Genomic DNA, 24,479 nt, shown 5'->3' on the forward strand with positions numbered 1-24,479 from the left:
AGGAAGGTGGGCGTTCCTGGCAGAGGACACAGCAAAGGTATAAGACATACAGGGTGCTGTGAAGTTAAGAGAGAATTCATGAAAATTGCTAGAACCTTGCCTGGCACAAAGCAATAACTTCACAAATGGCACTATTACTGCTGTGCAGAAGAGGCAGAGGCAAGGTTTTCAGGTCGTGAAGGACTAATGAACTTGCTCCTTATCTGCAGAATAATGAGGAGCCACATCTGGTTATAGTCAGGAAGTGGATTGGGCTAGCCAGAGCTTGAAAGGCTGATTTGAGGAGGCATGAGTGGAGGCAGGGAGGCCTGGGAGGAGGTGGGCATTCTTCTAGGTAGAGACAATGGTGGCCAGATGGTGAGGAAGGTGGGTGGGCTGTGCAATGCCCTGGGAAGAAATGCCAGGACTTGGTGGCCTGTTGGATGCATTCAGTAAGGTGGGGAAAAGTGGGCAATGACGATCTGTATCAGACTTGGATGCCCTGTGTGACCCACTGCCTTTTCTTTCTTTATTAAGCTTCTGTTAGAGGTGACAGAAGGCTCAGGACCATAGGCTGATGTGAGACAACCAGACTGCAGCCTGTTTCCCATTTCATGGGGCTGGGGTCTTGAAGAAGGCACTTGCTTCCCTGAGGTTGGTCCTCATTTGTAAGTGGGGATGGAGCCCTCCTAGGGTCTCAGGAAACACATCACAAACTTGCCTTGAAGATTGCAAGGGACAGCTCTACCTTGGGTAGAGAAACAGGTCAACCCAGGACTCTCCTGACCTGGGTCTTGCTAAGGGGTTTCCTTGATTGAAGGGGTGTGGGTAGGAGAATGGGAGTTTGGGGGATTCCACTGGCTGGCTGCCAGGGCACCCCCTACAGAGTGGTTGAGAGCACAGACCCATCACCCAGTGGAGCCTTGAATTAGTTCTAAACTTAAGTCCAGAAGGACATGAGTGTATTTGCACACACACCTGAGAACACATACAGGGTGGTGCAAAAGTAGATTTTCAGTTGTTCATATGAAAAACAATACAATGATTAATAAATAATAATCAAGAATAAACTCTGTGCTTTGTGTACTTAGAACTATAAACCTACTTTTGCCCCACCCTGTGGTAGTCTGAACCAGTAGGAATTTCATCCCTCCCATCCCACCTCTCCACATTATTTTGTTGCCTCAGGGATGCACTCTGTTGGCCTTTCCGGGAGGCATAAGTCCTGTTTTTGTCTTCCCTCTGCTGGGCTTGCTACATGGCCTTGCAAAAGTCCTGTCCCTCTCTGCGCCTCAGTTTCTCCATCTCTAAAACAAGAGATTTGGTCCAAGTCAGAGGCTGCACACTGGAGGCACAAAGGCAAGTTCAGCTTGCAATCCTGTTTTGCTCCATATTAAAAAAGTAGGAGATCTTCCCCAACAAGTGGTTCAGTTGGTTGAAACATCATTCTGTACACCAAAAGCTTGTGGGTTCAATTCCTGGTCAGGGCACATACATAGGTTGCAGGTTCAATCCTTGGTTGGGGCACATACAGCAGACAACTGATTGATGTTTCCATCCTGCATCAAAGTTTCTCTGTCTCTCTCTCCCTCCCCGCCCCACTCTAAAAATCAGTAAAAACATATCCTCGGGTGAGGCTTAAAGAAAAATCAGCGGGTCTGACTATGAGGATGCCCACATCTTCATGCAGCTCCAATGGGCTTACACTGAGCAGCTCACTTCCCTCAGTTGTTATCCACCTGGACCCTGAGCTTTCCAAACTATAGTCCTGGACTTTCTGCTGTTGTGTTTTTTGTTTCAGTCTCTTAAGATTTTTGTCTTTTTAATGGCAATTTTATTGAAAAGCCACTTTAGGAGTAAAACAAAGGGGGGATATCTCTGCCTAACACAGAGCAAAATATGTATTCTTATAAGCTATGTTTTAAGAATATTATCATTATGGAGAGAATAGTATTAATAGCAACAATAATAATTAATAATAATAATACTTAGCATCCATCCATTGCTTTGAAACTCAAAGTGCCATACAATCATTATTGGAAGGACCCTCACAACACCCCTGTGAGGTAGGTATTTTTATTCCACTTTTGCGATGGAGAAACTGAGGCTCAGAGCACAGCTTAGCTGGGCACCTTTGGGGGGAGGCAGGTCCCTACGTTTGAAACTAACAGTGTACTAAGGAGCCAAGTGATAGGCTGGCAGCTGACCTGGCCATTCTTCTCACAAGCCCAGCTGCCCCCTGCCAGGCCCACTCCTCATCTGTACAGTTAAACAAGACATGGAGTGGCTTCTGAAACCATGTTTATGCGATTACATTAAATGAGCCTCTCTGGGAGGTGATCAGAATCTCCTTCACTCTCAGGTGCTATGAGGCCAGTCGGGAGCAGAGGGGCTGAAGGCTTAAGAAGCCTCTTTGCTCATGGTGGACACTGCAGGCTTCTGAGGCAGAGATAAACCGTGACATGGAGACTTCAAGAAACTTCTGCATTTTCTCTTCCCTCACCCATTAACTGCCCCCCCACGCACTTGCCTACTTGCCCACTCACCCATTCATTCACCCATCCACCCATGCACTCATTCCTTCATGCCTACCCATCCTGATACCCAAATAAAGAAGAAAAAAAATGTCCAAGGGAAGAAATCAACCAACTGTCCAGCCATTTTATTTGTCTATGCTGTGATCCAGGCCCAGTGCTGACACTGGAGTGTCCAATACAGCCTAGACATTGAGAGGCTCCCAGTTTATGGGGCCATGGGGCTGTGATCTCAGAGGTACCTGTGGGCATAGAGTTCAGAAGTGCCATCTCTTTGTGACTCAACACAATTGCCAAAGGTCCCTATAGTTTGACTCAACACCATCAACCCTGCCCTGTAGAGATACACAGGCACACACACACATGCACACACCACCCTGAATCTTTCAGGCACACAGATGGAGAGAAACAGAGATAGTTGGGTACACACAGGAGCACACAAGAGACACCTGAAAGCACAAAGTCACACGACTGTCCCAAGACTCCCTAAAGCTGCAGCGCGAGTGTGTGTGCGCGCATGCAAACACACACACACACACACACACACACACACACACACACACACGGATGCAGAACACCCACGGCCTCCTTAAGGAAAGCTTTCCAAGTACAGAGGCACTGGAAGAAGGGGGACCCAGGGCAGAGAGGCCTCGTGCATCCCTCTCTCTGACAGTCTACCCTGGGGCTGTGACATCCAGGAAACCCAGCTGCTCGTGGGACCTCTCACCCCAGCTTTTTTGCCTTTTAGCTGAGGTCTATGCCTCACCCCTATCCCCCAGGGCACTCAGCAATTCAGAAGCATTCTGGTGAGGAGTTCCCTGAGCTGGCTTCTACCAAGTGGCCATGACCAAGTCCCTGTGTTGGTCCCAATGCACACACCTGCCCACCAAATGGCTAATCATGAGGTCACTGCTCAGTGACCTTGCTCTTAAAGCCTGAACTTAATAGGCTGAGACTGGAGGTCTAATTCCTTTCCCAGGTAATACCAATGACACGACAGCCCAGGCATCCATGGCTACTTTTGCCCATTTGATCAACAGAACTTGAAAACCCAGTTGTGTGAGGGTCCTCTGACTCCACACCCAGGCCTTTCCCCTCCTTACCACAGAGCAAGTCCTGGAATTAAGAAGCCCAGGTGACGGAATGATACAGCCAAATGCAAAATAAATAAAATGTTCATATAAAAATAGTCTCTTACAAAACATTCTCTCCTATCCAGTGGCTCACTTTCCAAAAGATGAAAATTGCTGGGTGCTTTTATTACTATCTTTCTTCTTTCTATTTATTCCAAACTGGATTTTTCTAATGGTGAAGTGTGAGTTGGGGAGGACTAAAGGATGGGAAATGTATTGTGAAAAACATCTCCAAACTTGGATCAGCTTAAATATATATATATATATATATATATATATATATATATATATATATATATATATCATCTGCTCTGTACTTAAACATCTAGTGCAGGGGATACTTAGAGAATCAACTAGTAGAAATATCTGCATAAAGAATAATTATGTACAGTTCTAGTTTGTTCCTTGTCCCAGTGACAAAATCTTCCTGCAAAGAAAGCAATCAGTCCACTTTGCAGAAAACGGATCCCAATGAGGTGGAAGGATTCTTTTTAATTAAATAAATTAATATTATTTTTAAAATCAAAATTGTTAAATATTGCTATGATGAGGCCCAAGGATCCAGGGTTCCTGCTGTGCGAGGCTCTGCTGCAGCGAGGAGGCCCAGGCAGTGTCTGGGGTAGGGCAGAGCAGGCTGGGAATGGACTAGAATGCTTAGGGGCTCTGGAGAGCCCTTTCCCCAAAGTGTCTGCAGGAAACTGCGCAGGTGCCTCCACAGCAGGAAAGACAAGCTCAGCATTCCTGCAGTTCCCTATGGAGATCTGGGAAGTGACCTTCAGGGTAAGTGCAGCTGGACACTGGTCCTCCCTACAGTGGACCTGACTTGAGGGCGCATGCAGTGTGGTCTTGGGCTCACTTGCACGTGTACACCTCGGTGTGCTCGCTGCAGGTGTTGCACTTGACATAGCAGCACCAGTGGAATTTGCAGTTACACTGCCACACCCGTGCGTACTGGTGAGTGTTGTAGCCACGGCCGCAGCACATGAGGTCACAGCCACTGGCCTGGCGGGCTGTCTTGTTGCAGATGCGGCCCTGCGTGCCCACGCTGCCCGTCACTGGGTCCTCCTCACAGTAGTTGGGTGACTTCTCGATATACACCAGGTCTGTGTCCATGGGCTTGCGGTATGACAGTGGCTTCTTGATCTTCAGGAAGGTGGGCCGCTTGTTGCGGCTGGCGCGCACAGGCTCCACGTGTACAGCCTCATTGTACTTGTCCTTGAGCACATAGCCCAGTTCTCTGAACTGTGGCAGCGTGGTCCAGCAGGTCTTGGTGGTGCAGGAACCTGACACGCCGTGGCACTTGCACTCCAGCTTCATGTTCTCCTCCAGGATCTGCAGGAGTGGGTGGGGAAGAGCACAACGCAGGTCATTGCACGCAGGACCCAGCCCAGCCTGGCCCACCCGTGCCCCAACTAGCTGGGTTTGGTTTTTGTTTTTTTCTTTTGGTGCAGGAAACTCAGGCCTGGATTCAAATTCCTCTCATCTCCAGCCCTTGTGCTGTGCCTTCCACCTGGAACTAACTTGCCTTCCTTGCTTCCCAACTCCTGTGCGGTTTGTAGATACGCTTAGATCAGTTCAGGCCAGTCCAGAACACACACAGGTTCTCTTTGGCCTGCCCAGGTTTAAAATGGTTTGTGAACCAACATTTAAAAACCAGGAATATTTAAAAGGCAGACTCCCATGTGCATTTATTTTGTTTTTTCTTTTGTTTTTGGCAAACAGAAAGTGCATCTGGCAACTCCAAGGTGATAGTCAAATTATTTAATAAGTGGTGCTGACTTCCTGGCACAGAATCTGGCAAGAAATGCCAGCTGTAGTCCTGCTGTGTCCTGGCTCACCACAACCTCTGCCAGCCTTGTCATATGGCAATAATACTTGGAGCTATACCAGCAGCTGTCTTCCTCATGAGTTGGTATCTTTCAATTTGCCATAGTTCTCACTGCTCCCTATTACCTACCTGACCTTAAGTTATGGTTTTTCAGAGATCAACTGCTCTGATCACCTATGACACCTGCCAGACACCATGGACATATAAGTTTGGAAACCCATTGCTCTGATTGAAGCTTCCTTGACATCTATCCCTGGCTCCCAGGCTGGATGCTGTCGCCCTTCTTCTGAGTTCCCAAGGCCCCTTGGGCTTCCACCATCATAGCATGAGAGGCAGTACTGTATGGGGTGGGAGTTGGGGAGGAGCACAGATTCTGGACCCTGGGCTTAAGTCCCAGATCTAACATGAACCTGCTGTGTGTCCTTGGGCAACTTACCTTAAATCTCTGTACTGCAGTTTCACCATATATAGATGGGAATAATAATAAATAGTAATTAATTATAATCATGCAATGAAATACTAGATAATAGTGAAAAAGAATGAACTACTAATACAATAAGAACAAATCTTCTAGATGTAATGTTGTGTGAAAAAAGTTGGACACCAGAAAGAACATAATATAGGATTCCATTGTTGTGAAGTTCAAAGGCAAAATTAATGGCTGGTTTACATTTAATCTTTATTTATCTACATAGGTAGTAGGCTAGAGATGGCCCATAGGCCATATTTTGCTGACCCCAGCTTTGGAATATCCTAGCAGTAAGAGGAGACATCATTTACCAAAGCCCCCATAGCACAGGGTATTTAGGTTGTTTTCAGTTGTTGTTTTTTACTTTTTCTTTCCTTCCTTCCCTCCCTTCTTTCCTTCTTTTTAACTCTATGTAATGTGGAAACAAGTATATTTGGAACTGAAACTTCTCTTCCTTCCTCATCATCTTTGGCCTGATGTCATCCTAATAGACAAGTATTAAGCTGCTACTGTATAGCAGGCACTGGGATGGGGATGTATTAGTGAGCATAGTTTCTGGGTCATAGTGTGTCATATTCCTAGTTCTTCATCCAGATTGTCAAAATACTTTTTCTTGTTACACAGTGAAAGAATAAGTGAATAAGTAAATGAACATTTATTAATCACTTATACACATGCTTCTATATATAGCATCTTATTTCACTTTATCAGGTTAGTATGATTCCATCTACAGGGAAAAATAGGCTCAGCTGACTCCTAGAGCAGGCATTCTGGTGTTTGAGGCATTCAGAGGCAGGGTCTTATTGCTGAGGGGTGTGAATGCTTTCCCTGCTGCTTACTTGGTATTTGCCCTTGGGGTTGTCACACCCCATCTCTGAGGCTCAGTTGCCTTCACTGAAACATGGAGCAAATGCAATTTTATCTTTTCTAACAAAAATCAGAATGCTATAACAAAATCAGACATTCAAAAAGTAATTGTTAGTTTTGCCTCTGGGCCTGGGCCTATGCGGGTGCTGGGGACACAGAGATTTGTCACCTAGAATGGACCTGTATTCAGGGTCCACCCAGCACTAATTGTTCTGCTTCCAGGAGGAGGTGACCAATACTTGGTCAATATACTCAACAGGAAGGGAAGATTACCTGTGTTTTGACTAGAGTACCTATAATCAAACAAGTCAGCAATGTTGTAAGCATCCAGAATGTTCAGGGACAGAGATCCTGGCTGGTTGAGTCTCTGGTATCAGGACACCTAGTGAGACAGAGCACATACTATGTGCCAGCACCCTCATACGACCTTCAGACACTTGGAGCTGCTAGATGAGTTGCCACCTAAATAACACAGATGTCCCTCTGTATCATCAGTGAGAAGAGAGTTCCCACAGGCCAGCCCACCTTGGCCTGAAAAGTGGGAAAGAGTGAGGCTCAGAGGTGTGATGCATGTGGACCCAGGAACAGGCAGGTGTTCCTGAGACATGACGGCCTGGATGACTGAGATTTTAGTGCGGTCAGAGACTTGAACAAGAGATGCTGGAAGATGTTCAGAATGAATTCTGACACTACTGAGTGTGGGTGAGGCTGCAGGATCCCTAGAACTCACACAAACTGAGTGCAAACACAGCAGCCTGAGAAAGCTGAAGAGTGCAAGCAGCAGAGCCTGGGGAAACCTCCTCATGTGGAGGGGAAAGAGGCTCCAGGATGCTCAGAGCAGCAGTATTTATGATAATGCCAAACGGGGCACCATCTGGATTTCTATCCGTCATAGTAGGAAGGATGAACTGAGGCATGTATACTCAACAGGACACAATAGGGCAGTGATGGAGAACCTTTTGAGCTCGGCGTGTCAGCATTTTGAAAAACCCTAACTTAACTCTGGTGCCATGTCACATATAGAATTTTTTGATATTTGCAAGCATAGGAAAACAAAGATTTATATTTTTTATATTTATTTTATATATTTAAATGCCATTTAACAAAGAAAAATCAACCAAAAAAATGAGTTCGCATGTCACCTCTGACACGCGTGTCATAGGTTCGCCATCACTGCAATAGGGCAATGACAGTGAACAACTACAGCCAGCCACACAAACAGAGGTCAACCTCAGAAACACAGTAGGGAAGGAAAGAAGTAATTGAAAGATTTCCACAGAATTGTTTTATCTTTATCAGTTCAAAAGTTGGCAAAACTGCCCAGCTGTTGTGGCTTAGTGGTTGAGCATCGACCTATGAACCAGGAGGTCACAGTTTGATTCCTAGTCTGGGCACATGCCTGGGTTGCTGGCTTGGTCCCCAGCGGGGGACATGCAGGAGGCAACAGATAGATGATTCTCTCTCATCATTGATGTTTCTATCTCTCTCTCCCTCTCCCTTCCCCTCTGAAATCAATATATATATATATATATATATATATATATATATATATATATATATATTTAAAAGTTGGCAAAACTGGATTGTACTCTTCAGGGCACACAGAGAGGGGATGCATGGAAAGTAAAGAGATGAGGGACACAAATACCAAAAGTGCTTGTCTCTGGAGTTGGAGGCAAGGGGCTGTAGTTTATGAGGTCACCCAGGCATCATCTGGGGTTCTGGTAATGTTCTGTTCCTAGATATGGGTGCTTTATCATTATTCTTTTAAATAAACGGTCTCTGTGCTTTTTTTTTCATGTAAGCTATATCTTGCAACTTATAAAAAATGTAATGGGTACAATGGCCAATAAGCATGTGGAAAGATGCTCAGCATCACTAATCATCGGGAAAATGCAAAACAAAACCAAAATATCTATCAACTAATGAGTACAGTGTGGTCTTTCCATAAATGGAATGTTATTCAGCCACAAAAAGAATGAAGTACTGACACCTGCTACTATATGGATGGAACTTGAAAACACTAAACTAAGTGATAGAAGCCAGTCAGAAAGTTTGCATGATTGCATTTGTATGGCATGTCCAGAATAGGCAGGTCTATAAAGACAGATGGCGGATTAGTAGTGTGGGAGCAGTTTGGGGAAATGTGGAGTGATTGTTAAAGGGAATAAGTTTCTTTCTGAGGTAGTGAAAATATTCTGAAATTGACTGTGGTGATGGTTGCACAGACCTGAGAATATCTTTTTAACTGCATAGCTAAAAGGAGTACATTGCATATTATGTGAATTATAATGCAATAAAGTTGTTTTTTTTTTAAAAAAAAAAAAAAAGTTGCAAAAGAAAGCCAGCGGGGAGCAGCCGGCTCAGCCGTGAAGACTGCACCATCTTGAGTGGCTGATATTGGAAGCGTATACATCCAGAGACCCTGCAACCACGGCATCCAGGGATCATCTCAAGCAGCGCGACTACGTGGACTCAAACAAGCCTTGCTCCTCCTCACGTAAAACAGAGGGATAACTACATAACCAAACACCTGGAGAAAGTGATCATGAGGAGACTAAGAAACAGTCCGCATACGAAAGAAAAACAAGCATCACCAGAAAAGGAAGTAAACGAAATGGAGACAATGGAGGCAAGCAACCTGTTAGAGAAAGAATTCAGATAAAAGGTCATAAGGTGGATGAAAAGAATGGAAGACAAATTCAACAATATGTGTAAGGACCAAGAGGAAATGAAGAAGAACCAAGAAGAAACGAAAAATAACATCACTGCTATAAAGAACTCACTAGAAAGCATCAACAGTAGACTAGAAGAAGCAGATGACCACATCAGTGAGCTAGAAGAGGAGGTAGGAAAAAATACCCAAGCATAGCAGCTTCTAGAAAAAAAAAATTTTAAAGCAGGAGGAGAGCCTAAGAGAACTTTGGAAATGAGACAACATCCGCCCAATAGGGGTGCCAGAAGGAGAGGAAATGGAGCAAGGAATAGAAAACCTGTTTTAAAAAATAATGGCAGAAAACTTCCCTGATATAGGAAAGAAAAAACTCACACAAATCCAAGAATCTCACAGAGTCCCAAACAAAATGAACCCCAAAATACCGATGCCAAGACACATTATAATTAAATTGGCAAACACCAATGACAAAGCAAGAATCTTAAAAGCTGCCAGAGAGAGACAGAGTTACCTACAAAGGATCCCCCATCAGATTATCAAATGATTTCTCAACAGAAACACATCAGGCAAGAAGGGAATGGAATGAAATATACAAAGTCATGCTAAGGAAGGGTCTGAATCCAAGAATACTGTACCCAGCAAGGCTATCAATCAAAATTGAGGGTGAAATCAGGAGCTTCACAGACAAAAAAGGACTATGGGAGTTTATTACCACCAAACCAGCAATGCAAGAAATGCTAAAGGGTCTGCTGTAAAAAGAAAAAATAGGAAACAAAGAAGGTACACAGGGGTAAAGAATAAAAATGGCGACAAACAAGTATGTATCAATACTAACTTTAAATGTAAATGGATTAAATGCCCCAATCAGAAGACATAGGGTTACTGAGAAGATAAAAAAACATGACCCATATATCTGCTGTCAACAGGAAACCCACCTCAGAAAAAAAGACGCACACAGACTGATGGTGAAGGGATGGAAAAAGGTTTTTCAGGTGAATGGAAATGAAAAAAAAGCTGGGGTAGCAATATTTATATCTGACAAATTAGACCTCAAAGAGAAGGACATAAAAAGAGATAAGGAAGGCCACTTCATAATACTAAAGGGAGCAATCCAACAAAAAGAAATAACTCTGGTAAACTTATACGCACCCAATATAGGAGTACCCAAATACATAAGAAAACATCTGGAGAAGATCAAGGGAGAGATTGACAGCAATACAATCATAATAAGGGACTTTAATACCCAAATATCACCATAGGATAAATCCTCTAAACAAAAAACCAGTAAAAACATCAATCCTAAATGACTCATTATATCAGATGCAATTAATTGACATCTTCAGAACATTTCACCCCAAAGCCACAGAATATACATTCTTCTCAAGTGCACATGGGTCATTTTCAAAGATAGACCATATATTGGGTCACAGGCAAAGTCTCTTCAAATTCAAGAAGATTGAAATCATATCAAGCATCTTCTCAGACCACAATGGCATAAAACTGGAAATCAACTACAATAAAAACAATCTAAAAAAGTCAAACACATGGAAACTAAATAGCATGCTATTAAACAATGACTGGGTTACCAGAGAGATCAAAGAAGAAATAAAAAAAAACATGGCAAAAAACGACAATGAAAACAAAACAATCCAAAACCTGTGGGACACAGCGAAAGCAGTCTTGAGAGGGAAGTTCATAGCTCTAAAAGCCTACCGCAAAAAAAAAAAAAAACAAACAACACAAGAAACAATTGTAATAAATTACCTAGTCCTACAACTAAAAGAATTAGAAAGAGAGCAACAAGAAAAACCCAGTGTAAGCAGAAGGAAAGAAATAATAAAGATCAGAGAGGAGATAAACGACATAGAGACCAAAAAAACAATACAAAAGATCAACAAAACCAAGAGGTGATTCTTTGAAAGGATAAACAAGATTGATGAGCCTCTAGCCAGGCTCACCAAGAAGCAAAGAGAGAGGACCCAAATAAACAAAATCAGAAATGAGAGAGGAGAAATAACAACAGACCCCACAGAAATACAACGGATTATTAAAAAATACTTTGAAAAACTCTACTCCAACAAACTACACAACCTTGAGGAAATGGACATATTCCTAGAAAAATACAACCCTCCAAAACTTAATAAGGAAGAATCTAAAAATCTCAATAACTATGGAAGAAATTGAAGCAGTCATCAAAAAGGTCCCAGCAAACAAATGCCCAGGGCCAGATGGCTTCAGAGGGGAGTTTTACCAAACATTCAAGGAAGAACTAAACCTATCCTCCTCAGACTATTCAAAAAATTTTAAGAGGAAGGAACACTTCCAAACTCATTCTATGAAGCCAGCATCACCCTAACACCAAAACCAGATAAAGACAACACAATGAAAGAGAATTACAGGCCAATATCCTTCATGAACATAGATTCCAAAATCCTCAACAAAATCCTAGCAAATCGGATCCAGCAGTACATCGGAAAGATCATACACCATGACCAAGTAGGATTTATCCCAGGGATGCAAGGATGGTATAATATTCGCAAATCAATAAACGTGATACATCACATAAAGAAATTGAAAGAAAAAAACACATAGTCACATCAATTGATGCAGAAAAAGCATTTGACAAAATCCAACACCCATTTTTGATAAAAACTCTCAGCAAAATGGGAATAGAAGGATCATACCTCAACATACTAAAAGCCATATATGACAAACCCACAGCCAACATCATACTCAATGGGCAAAAACTAAGACCATTTCCCCTAAGAACAGGAACAAAACAGGGATGCCCACTCTCACCACTCCTGTTCGACATAGTACTGGAAGTATTAGCCATTGCGATTAGACAAGAAGAAGAAATAAAAGGCATCCAAATTGGAAAAGAAGAAGTAAAACTGTCCTTATTCTCAGATGACATGATATTGTACATAAAAAACCCTAAAGACTCTATCAAAAAACTATTAGACTTAATAAATGAATTCAGCAATGTAGCAGGATACAAAATTAACGCCAAGAAATCTATGGCATTTCTGTACACCAATAGTGAACTTACAGAAAGAGAGACTAAAAAAACAATCCCATTTACCGTCACACCAAAAAAATTAAGATACCTAGGAATAACCCTAACTAAAGAGGTAAAAGACCTCTACTCAGAAAACTACAGAACGTTGAAAAAAGATAGAGGAAGACATAAATAGATGGAAGAACATACCATGTTCATGGATTGGTAGAAGCAACATTATTAAAATGTCCATACTGCCCAAAGCAATTTATAAATTCAACACACTTCCCATTAAAATACCAACAGCATATTTCACAGAATTAGAATGAACTCTCCAAAAATTCATCTGGAATAAAAAAAAAGACCCAGAATAGCTGCAGTGATCCTGAGAAAGAACAAAGTAGGTGGGATCTCAATACCAGATATCAAGCTGTATTACAAAGCTACTGTTCTCAAAACTTCCTGGTACTGGCACAAGAACAGACATATAGATCAATGGAATAGAAAAGAGAACCCAGAAATCGACCTGAACCAATATGCTCAATTAATATTTGACAAAGGAGACAAGAACATACAATGGAGTCAAGATAGTCTCTTCAATAGATGATGTTGGGAAAATTGGACAGTTACAGGAAAGAAAATGAAACTAGACCACCAACTTACACCACACACAAAAATAAACTCAAAATGGATAAAGGACTTAAATATATGACAGGAAACCATGAAAATACCAGAAGAATCCAAAAGCAACAAAATCTCAGACATATGCCGAAGCAATTTCTTCACCGATACAGCTCCTAGGGCATTGGAAACTAAAGAGAAGATAAACAAATGGGACTACATCAAAATAAAAAGCTTCTGCACAGCAAAAGAAACCATCAACAAAACAACAAGAAAGCCCACCACGTGGGAAAACATATTTGCCAATGTTATCACTGATAAGGGTTTAATCTCCAATATTTATAGGGAACTCATACAACTTAACAAAAGGAAGATAATCCAATCCAAAAATGGGCAAAGGACCTAAATAGACACCTTTCAAAAGAGGGCATTCAGAGAGCCAAGCGACATATTAAAACATGCTCAAAGTCACTAATCATCCGAGAGATGCAAATCAAAACAACAATGAGGTACCATCTCACACCTGCCAGAATGGCTATCATCAACAAATCCACAAACGACAAGTGCTGGAGAGGATGTGGAGAAAAAGGAACACTCGTGCACTGCTGATGGGAATGCAGACTGGTGCAGCCACTATGGAAGACAGTATGGAGTTTCCTCAAAAAACAAAAATGGAACTCCCATTTGACCCTGTGATCCCACTTCTAGGAATATATCCCAAGAAACCAGAAACACCAATCAGAAAGGATATATGCACCCCTATGTTCATAGCAGCACAATTCACCATAGCTATGATCTGGAAACAGCCTAAGTGCCCATCAGTAGATGAATGGATTAGAAAACTGTGGTACATCTACACAATGGAATACTATGCTGCTAATAAAGAAGGAACTCTTACCATTTGCAAGAGCATGGATGGAACTGGAGAGCATTATGCTAAGTGAAATAAGGCAGTCAATGAAGGAAAAATACCACATGATCTCACTCATTCATGGATAATAAGGACATTATAAACTGATGAACAAAAATAGATACAGAGGCAGAGCTGCCTCAACAAACTGTGAAACTACAGAGGGAAGGCTGGAGACTGTTGGGGGGCAGAAGGTGGAGGGTAAGAGAGCAGCTGAAGGACTTGTATGCATGCATATAAGCATAACCAATGGACATAAGACACTGCGGGGTAGGGGAGGCCAGGGGATTGTCAAGGGAGGGGAAAAAAAAGGAGACATATGTAATACTCTTTGTAATACTTTAAGCAATAAAACAATTTTAAGAAAAAAGAAAAAAAGAACAAAGTAGTTGGGAATCTCAATACCTGATATCAAGCTGTATTACAAAGCCACTGTTCTCAAAACTGCCTGGCACTGGCACGAGAACAGACATATAGATCAATGGAATAGAATAGAGAGGCCAGAAATCGACCTGAACCAATATACTCAATTAATATTTGACAAAGGAGGCAAGAACATACAATGGAGTCAAGACAGTCTCTTCAATAAATGGTATTGAGCCGAAACCGGTTTGGCTCAGTGGATAGAGCGTCGGCCTGCGGACTGAAAGGTCCCAGGTTCGATTCAGGTCAAGGGCATGTACCTGGGTTGCGGGCACATCCCCCGTGGGGGATGTGCAGGAGGCAGCTGATCAATGTTTCTCTCTCATCGATGTTTCTGACTCTCTATCTCTCTCCCTTCCTCTCTGTAAAAAATCAATAAAATATAAAAAAAATAAAAAAAATAAATGGTATTGAGAAAATTGGACAGATATATGCAAAAAAATGAAACTAGACCACAAACTTACACCATACACAAAATAAACTCAAAATGGATAAAGGACTTAAATGTAAGACAGGAAACCATAAAAATACTAGAGGAATCCAAAGGCAACAAAATCTCAGACATATGCTGAAGCAATTTCTTCACCGATACAGTTCCTAGGGCATTGGAAACTAAAGAGAAAATAAACAAATGGGACTACATCAAAATAAAAAGCTTCTGTACAGCAAAAGAAACCATCAACAAAACAACAAGAAAGCCCACTGCATGGGTGAACATATTCGCCAATGTTATCACTGATAAGGGTTTAATCTCCAACATTTATAGGGAACTCATACAACTTAACAAAAGGAAGATAAACAATCCAATTCAAAAATGGGCAAAGGACCTAAATAGACACCTTTCAAAAGAGGACATTCAGAAAGCCAACAGACATATGAAAACATGCTCAAAGTCACTAATCATCCGAGAGATGCAAATCAAAACAACAATGAGGTACCATCTCACACCTGTCAGAATGGCTTTCATCAACAAATCAACAAATGACAAGTGCTAGAGAGGATGCGGAGAAAAGGGAACACTCATGCACTGCTGTTGGGAATGCAGACTGGTGCAGCCACTATGGAAGACAGTATGGAGTTTCCTCAAAAAGTTAAAAATGGAACTCCCGCCCTAGCCAGTTTGGCTCAGTGGATAGAGTGTCGGCCTGCAGACTGGACGGTCCCAGGTTCGATTCCGGTCCAGGGCATGTACCTTGTTTGCAGACACATCCCTACTGGGAGGTGTGCAGGAGGCAGTTGATCGATGTTTCTCTCTCATCGATGTTTCTAACTCTCTATCTCTCTCCCTTCCCCTTTGTAAAAAATCAATAAAATATATATTTAAAAAAATGGAACTCCCATTTGACCTAGTGATCCCACTTCTAGGAATATATATCCCAAGAAACTAGAAATACCAATCAGAAAGGATATATGCATCCCTATGTTCATAGCAGCACAATTTACCATAGCAAAGATCTGGAAACAGCCTACGTGCCCATCAGCAGATGAGTGGATTAGAAAACTGTGGTACATCTACACAATGGAATACTATGCTACTTTAAAAAGGAAGGAATTCTTACCATTTGCAACAGCATGGATGGAACTGGAGAGCATTATGCTAAGTGAAATAAGCCAGTCAATGAAAGAAAAATACCACATGATCTCACTCATTTATGGATAATAAGGACATTATGAACTGATGAACAAAAATAGATACAGAGGCAGAGCAGCCTTGAACAGACTGTTAAACTACAGCAGGAAGGCTGAGGAGAGTTGGGGGGCGGGGGGGGGGGGTAAGAGATCAACTGAAGGACTTGTATGCATGCATATAAGCATAACCAATGGACATAAGACACTGTGGGGTAGGGGAGGCCGGGGGATTGTCAAGGGAGGGGAAAAAAAAGGAGACATATGTAATACTCTTTGTAATACTTTAAGCAATAAAAAAATAAAAATAAAAAAAATTAAAAGAAAGCCAGCTCATTCCTTGGCAGGGGGCCTTCCACACTTGCAAACAAACAAACAAACAAACAAACAAAAAAGTTGCTCGAAGCATGGGCTGTATTTGCCTATGTATGATGCTGGAAGCCAACTCTAGCATGTCATAATTGCAAGACTTTTATCAAAAGGTTGATGGAACTTGGAGACTCAACAAGGGCTGAGTCACATATGTTGTCACTTGTTGGGAATGGCTAATGGCATTTCCCCAAACCTAAAGAGGATACATTAAATTGATTGTTTGCTGCCAGACAGCTCAGGGCATCTTAATCTACATGTTATTGCCTCCTACTGGCCAAACACCTGAACAGTCATAGGCTAATTCTCCCCAGTTTGACAATGGACTCTGTATACAAAACCCTGACCCTTTGAAGTGTATATCTCTGCCTCACCTCAGGACAATTTGTGTTAATAAAAAGCATGGGGTCCTGAGAAGAGGAGATCTTAGTTTCCTTTAAACTAGGCTCCTCTGACCCACAAATGCTTTTCAAAATTATGCTTCCTCTCTGGACTATTTAATCTCCACACAGCCCCTTCTCCAGATCTCCTGAACCCTTCTTAATGCTGGAACAGAACCCCGGCAGTGTGATACCAAATGTTTCCATTGAGGTGGACCCTGGGCATTGAGCCCCAGTGCCGGAGGCCAGGCTCCTGGGTCGGGCTGGGTGCAGTTGCCTCCCACACCATCTGCACCAGCTCCCTTGTGAGGCCCCCTGAACATTGCCTCCCTCTTCCACTGTGGCTGCCTCAGGCTGTGGTGGTATTTGTGTGGGCCCCTAATCAGATGATACCAGCCCATTAACCCTGAAAACTCTGCATTTTGAGAGCCTCAGCGATCGCATTATGTCTGAATTAAGCTGGGCATAACCACAGCTCTCCTGGCCAGGACTGGTCACCTAGATGGAAATTAAGGACAGGCAGCAAGCCCTCACCCTAAGGCAGGGGACAATAGCAGAGGAAGTGTGTCTGGGACAAAGATCATTCTTTGCACACTCTTTTCCCACCCTCTGAGGCCAGGCTGGCTACCAGCTTCTGAGCTTCCCAGGGGCACTTCCAGGAGTCCCTTTGTGCTTAAAGACTCTGGATTGTGGGTCGGCTGCCAGGGAGCTGAAGGGTCTGTAGGCTCTAAATGACTCTGCTCCACACACCTTCCCAGTTCCTGGCACATGGTGGGTTCTCTTATGAAATGCCCAAATGTTAATTCACTAACAGGGTGCATTCCAGCTTTTTCACAACTGCATTCCCAGCCCCAACAACCACCAGGGCACGAACCCTGCATTGCTGGATGGGGGAAGTCGGGAGGACCCAGGGGAGGAGCCGTGGTGGAGGAGAGGGGACTTGGAACTGTTGGTATGAATTATTGTCAATATTTTATGTCCCTGGCTGCACTACTGGGTCCCAACTTAAAGACTAGTGACATGAGACTGCGTGGGGTCTACTATGTCACCACCCTGTGGTGCAGAGATGCCTCAGTGAAAAAAGGAAAAGAAATGAGAAAAGAGTGAGGCCCGGATGTCTGGCTCAGCAAGCTCTGAGCCCACATAGTTCTCCTGCCTCTCACCTCTATGGTGGTTTGGGGTCAGATGACATGATGAGGGGCTGTCTTCCCATCCCACCTCCAGTTCCATCTACAGGCCCCACTCATTTTCACTTGTCCCTAGTGCAGGTCTGGGGACTGACCTTCACAGGAACTGAGGGGACAAACTGAGAAACTACTATATGCTGGCATCATGTAAGGATTGGATTGGAGACTCAGCAAAGGAAAGAGAGACAGACCTGAGAGGACATGCTATGGGGTTTAGGGGAACAAATAACTGCTTCAAATAATAAAATAAGTGAGAAGAAGAAAATGGGATAGGAGTAGCAGTTGGAGAGTGAGGAAGGAGGTGGGCAGACTATGTGACCTTGATGAGAGAGGACAACCTCTCTGAGGTGACACTGAATAGAGGGCAGCCCGCAAGAGGAGGCCAGCATGTGGCAGCACAGACTCATTCTCATTTTGTCTCCACTTGAGGGACACGGGGCAAAGAGCCTGAGGCTTCTGGAGGGCCAAGGCCATGTGGCTAGAGCAGTGAAGGTGAACCTTTTGAGCTCGGCGTGTCAGCATTTTGAAAAACCCTAACTTAACTCTGGTGCCATGTCACATATAGAAATTTTTGATATTTGCAACCATAGGAAAACAAAGACTTATATTTTTTATATTTATTTTATATATTTAAATTCCATTTAACAAAGTAAAATCAACCAAGAAAATGAGTTTGCGTGTCACCTCTGACACGCATGTCATAGGTTCGCCATCACTGGGCTAGAGCGTGGTGACTGGGGTAAGCGAGGTGCCAAAGTGGCATAGGCGGAGGTTCCATCCTACAGACTCCACAGACTGTGCTAAGGAGGTGGGATTTTTTCTTATTGAGTTTTGTAAAAGAACTTTATTTTTTAAAAGTTTTATATTTATAGAAAAAATGTGAAGAGAGTTTCCATGCACCCTAATATCTTAAATTAGTATGGTAAATGTTACAATTAATGAGTTAATATTAATATGTTATTATTAACTGAAGTTGATACTTTATTCAGATTTCCCTGGTTTATACCTACTGCCCTTTTTCTGTTCCACAATCCTAACTAGGTCATCACATGACATTTAGTCATCCTGTCTCCTTATGCTAGAAGATGAGATTTTACTATGAGTAGACAGGGAAACCAATGGAACAGGATTTATGACTTTTAAAAGACCTTGCATTGGTTGTAACAGATGGACCACTCTTGTGCAGAGAGTATATGTGTGGAGGGGGAGGCAGGTGATATATGAAAACTCCTTATACCTTCTGCTCAATTTTGCCGTGAATCTACAACTACTCTGAAAAACAAAGTTTATTAAAAACAAGATCTCAGCAGAAAAGCTAGATGTAGTGACTGTCTCCAGAGGTGAGACTTGGCTGACTCTGATGTTGATTGGCTGGGTGCCTTCCCTGGGCCTTGGTTTCCCCATTTGAACTCAAGAGTTTGAACTAGATGATTTCCAAGGCTACTCTGACTCTGATACTCTTAGCCTTGTATCCATGCTGCTTTTTAACATCTACAAAGCATTTCTAGCACTTTGAAAGAATTAAATTTTCTTAAACCTTCAGAGAGAAAGGAAGGGAGCCAGGTTCAGAGTATGCAGAACCTCCTCCTTATGTCTTTCCAGACCACTCCCCACACTTTCCCCTCCCGCTCTATGCTCCCAGAGGCTAGACTGTAGGGCTGCACCAATGAGCTTGCTTGCCCAAGGACTCTAACCATTCCTAAAGGTGATAGATTGGGCCCAGGGCATTTGGGTTGTGGGATGGTTTGATTGCAGCTGGGTCACTTCCAGGTGGGTCTGGCCAATGAAAGGCACTGGAGGGAGCTGAGAGAGCAGGAGGAAAGTCCTGGTTGTTACTCCTCCTGCTCATCTCCACTGGCCCCCAGATGGCTGCATTCCCTATCAAAGGTCACAGCTCCTGCATAGAAGTCCTCTTAGTACAGGCCCTGGGATTCTAGCAGTCCAACCTCCTGACACTTTAAGCCTAAGAAATAATGGTTCCTCACTGTTCACAAAGTCATGGTGCTGCACCACCCATTTTGGATCCTTTAACATTGCCCTTTGTTTTATTAGCAATCTCTCTTTTTAAAAAACACAACTTGGAGATTAAAAATTATGGCAGAGTAAGTGGATGCTGCATGGACACACTCTCAGGACCAAACTGGAATTACGATTAAAATACAGAAAAACTTTTTGAATAATCAACTGAAGACTTGCTGGAGAGAACCCTGATAACTGAGGACAGAGATTGGAGAACACATAGAGACTGGTAGGAGGGGCAGAGGTGTGAAAGGGCACCCACAGACAGCAACTAAAGTTCTGGAGAGATATCTCAGCTGTGGGAGGTTGCCATTGAGAATATTGGGGTCTAATCCCCAAGTTGGGCCTCCCAGAAGAGAGCACCAGAACTGAGAAGGGTGCCCACATAACATCTGACTGTGAAAAACAGAAGAGTTGCTGTCTGCCTGGGAGAGATAACTGGAAATGCAGGCACCCTCTTAAAGAGCCAACACACAAAATTCCCTGTGGATCCACTCACCTTGTGCTCCAGCAGAGGGAGGGCAGAGTGGACTGGAGCTGTGTGAGCAGAAGCCATGGTTGGGGTCTCTGGGGTTAGAGCTTAGAAAGCAGACACCCCGTTTCCTGTGCTAAGTCATTCCCTCATACTGAGAAGGTCATCTTTCTCACACAGACTAGGCAGTTTTGCCTGGGGGAACACAGTTGACCCACCATTTTGGAAAACACTTTGTCCCACAGAGTAGAGTTTCTGAAGACCATTAAAAGAATGAGAATAACAGTTAGCCTCCAGGGAAGCAACTGCCCCACCCTGTTGGGAAAAACTCTTACCATACCTGTGGATGATTGCCTGAGGGCTACTCAAGACTAAATCTAATCAGTCTTCAAGCAGAGGCAGTCTCTGGAGGCTTTGAGTCTTTGTTTGATCTAATTAGTCAGAAATAGCATTTGACACTGTCCTGCACTAGAGACTGTGAGGCATAGCAGAACTACCTAATACATAGTCACAAACCCAAATAGGCACCCAAAATGAGAAGACAAAGAAACAACCCCCAAGTGAAAGAACAAGAGAATTCCACAAGAAGAAGAGATAAATGAAATGGAGCTAAGAAATTTATCTGATATAGAGTTCAGAATAATGATGGTAAAGATGCTCAACAGCATGAGAAAAGATATAGTAACTATGAAAACAGAAATAAAGAATGACATAGCACAAATAAAGAACACATTGGAAGGAATACAAAGCAGATTAGGGGAAGTCGAGGATGGGATCAGTGAATTAGAAGACAGAGTAGAAAAAAATCAATCAGAGAACCAAAAAGAAGAAAAAATTAAAAAACAGCTTAAAGGGAGCTGTGGGACAACATGAAACATAGTGATATTTGCATAGTAGGTGTGCCAAAAGAGGCAGAAAGGGAGAAAGGGATAGAGAACATGTTTTAAGAAATAATGGCAGAAAACTTCCTTAACATAGTGAAGGAAAAAGTCACAAAAGTTCAGGAGGCACAGAGAGCCCCAAGCAAGAACCCAAACAGGCCCATACCCAGACACATCATAATTAAAATGCCAAAAATTAAAGACAGAGAGAAACTTAAAGGCAGCAAGAGAAAAGCAAACTGTTACCTACAAAGGAGCTCCCATAAGGCTGACATCTGATTTCTCATCAGAAACTCTACAGCCAGAAGGGGATGGCAAGAAGTACTCAAGATAATGGAAAGCAAGGATCTGAAACTAAGACTACTATATCCAGCAAGGCTATCATTCAAAATAAACAGTGAAATAAAGAGCCTCCCAGATAAAAAAAAAAAAAAAAAAAAAAAAAAAAAAAAAAAAAAAAAAAAAAAAAAAAAAAGGTCCAAAGGAGGTCATCACCACCAAGCCAGCATTATAAGAAATGCTAAAGGGACTGCTGTAATGAGAAGAAGAAATAGAGAGAGAAACCTAGAAATACAAAATTAAATTGGCAATAAATAAGTATCTATCAATAATAACCTTAAGTGTAAATGGATTAAATGCCCCAATCAAAAGACATAGGATAGCTAAATGGGTAAGAAAACATGACCCAACTACGGTATATGCTTTCTACAAGAGACCCACCTCAGAACAAAAGACTCACAGATGATGAGAGTGAAGGGATGAAAAAATATTTTCCATGCAAATGGAAAAGAAAAAGAAAAAGCTGGAGTAGCAATACTTATATCTGACAAAATAGACTTCAAAATGAAGGCCATCACAAGAGAAAGCAAAGGTAACTACATAATACTAAAGGGATTGGTCCAACAAGAGGATATAACCCTGCTAAACGCATATGCATGCAATATAGGAGGTACTGAATATAAAAAAAAAAACTTTAAGAGGACTTTAAAAGAGAGATAAGCAAAAATACAGGCATATTAGGGGACTTTAACACCCTACTAACTTCACTGGATAGATCTTCCAGACAAAAATTAACAAGAAAATTAACAAAAAATTAAAGAACACATTGGATCAGATGGATTTAATTGACATTTATAAAAATTTCAATGCTAAGCTGTGGATTTTACATTCTTCTCAAGTCCTCATGGGTCATTCACAAAGATAGACCACATGTTAGGACACAAAATAAGTCTCCACTAGTTCAAGAAGATTGAAGTCATATCAAGCATCTTCTCAGATCACAGTGGAATGAAATTAGAAATCAAATATAGTAAAAACACCCCAAAACATGGAAACTGACATGTTATTAAATAATGAATGGGTTGCCAACAAGATAAAGAAAGAAATCAAAAACTTCCTAGAAACATCCAAAGATATAGAAGCATTTAACAGACCTTCAAGCCTCAGAGGGGAAGACAGGAGAAGGTGATGGTAAGAGATCAACCAAATGACCTTTATCCATGCATGTGAGCATGACCAAAGGACACAGGCAATAGGGGTGTGTGGGCATGTGCTGGTGGGGGCGGGACTAGGCTGGGAATAAGGAGACATATGTAAAACATTCAACAATAAAGAATTTTTAAAAAATTTCTGGAAACAAATGAAAATGAACACACGACAACCCCAAATCTCTGGGACACAGCAAAAGCGATCCTGAGTGGGAAGTTCATAGCACTACACAGGCTTACCTCAAAAACCAAGAAAAAAATAATACTAAACTATTTTACCCTACAATTTAAAGAACTAGAAAGAGAACAATAAGAAAAGCTCAGAGTAAGTAGAAAGAAGGAAATAATTAAGTTTAGCAGAAATAAATGACATAGAGATGAAAAAACAATTTTAAAAAAATCAATGAACCCAAGAGCTGGTTCTTTGAAAGGATAAACAAGATTGATGACCATTAGCCAAAATCAAGAAACAAATAGAGAGGATCCAAATAAATAAAAATCAGAAAAGAAAGCTGAGAAGTAATCACTAACACCACAGAAATAAAAAGGATTATAAGAAAATACTATGAACAACTATATGCCAACAAACTAGACAATGTGAATGATATAGACAAATTCCTAGAAAAATACAATCTCTCAAAACTGAATCAGGAAGAATCAGAGAATCTAAGTAGGCCAATAACAACTGAGGGATTAGAAGCAGTAATAAAAAAAAAAAAAAAACTCCCAACAAACAAAAGCCAGGGTCTGGATGGCTTCATAGGGGTTTTACCAAATATTCAAAACAGAAATAACACCTTTACTCTTCAAACTATTCCCAAAAAATCAAGAGGAAGGAACACTTTCAAGCTCTTTTTATGAGGCCAGCATTATCATAATTCCAAAACTAGATAAAGACACTACAAAGAGAATTACAGGCCAACATCCCTGATGAACATAAATGCTAACATCCTCAACAAAATATTAGCGAATAAGATCCAGCAACATATAAAAAAGATCATACACCATGACCAAGTGGGATTTATTCCAGGGGTGAAAAGCTGATACAATATCCACAAATCAATAAACATGATACATCACGTAAACAAACTGAAAGACAAAAGTCACATGATCATTATCAATACATGCAGAAAAAGCATTCAACAAAATCTAAACCCATTTTAGATAAAAACTCTCAGGAAAGTGGGAATAGAGGGAGCATATCTCAACATGATTAAAGCCAAATATGAAAAACTTATAGTGAACTTCATACTCAATAGGCAAAAAATAAAAACCATTTCCCTTAAGAACAGAAACATCTTGGGGGGATGTCCACTTTCACCACTCTTATTTAACATACTACTGGAAGTCCTAGCCACAGTGATAAGACAAGAAGAAGAAATAAAAGGCATTGAATTGGAAAGGAAGAAGTAAAGCTGTCATTTTTCACAGATCACATGATATTGTATATAGGAAACCCTAAAGACTCCACAAAAGAACTACTAGATTTAATAAATGAATTTGGCAATGTAGCAGGATACAACATCAACTCCCAAAATTGATGGCATTTTTATACATCAATAATGAATTCTCAGAAAGAGAAACTAAAGAAACAATCCCATTTACCATTGCAATAAAAA

At 41.8% G+C, this 24,479-nt stretch overlaps 1 protein-coding gene across 1 annotated transcript in view; it reads right to left on the minus strand.

The window, feature by feature from the left end:
- Positions 1-1,798: 1,798 nt before the first annotated feature.
- WNT7A (Wnt family member 7A) overlaps positions 1,799-24,479 on the minus strand; it is a 100,203-nt gene continuing 77,522 nt past the window's right edge. Inside the window, exon 4 of the mRNA XM_036352419.1 lies at positions 1,799-4,978. Within this exon, the coding sequence (XP_036208312.1) occupies positions 4,499-4,978 (480 nt within the window). The 3' untranslated portion in view covers positions 1,799-4,498. The remainder of the gene's footprint in view (positions 4,979-24,479) is intronic.

The sequence above is a fragment of the Myotis myotis genome, unplaced genomic scaffold (assembly GCF_014108235.1).
Source record: "Myotis myotis isolate mMyoMyo1 unplaced genomic scaffold, mMyoMyo1.p scaffold_m19_p_2, whole genome shotgun sequence".
Classification (NCBI taxonomy): domain Eukaryota; kingdom Metazoa; phylum Chordata; class Mammalia; order Chiroptera; family Vespertilionidae; genus Myotis; species Myotis myotis.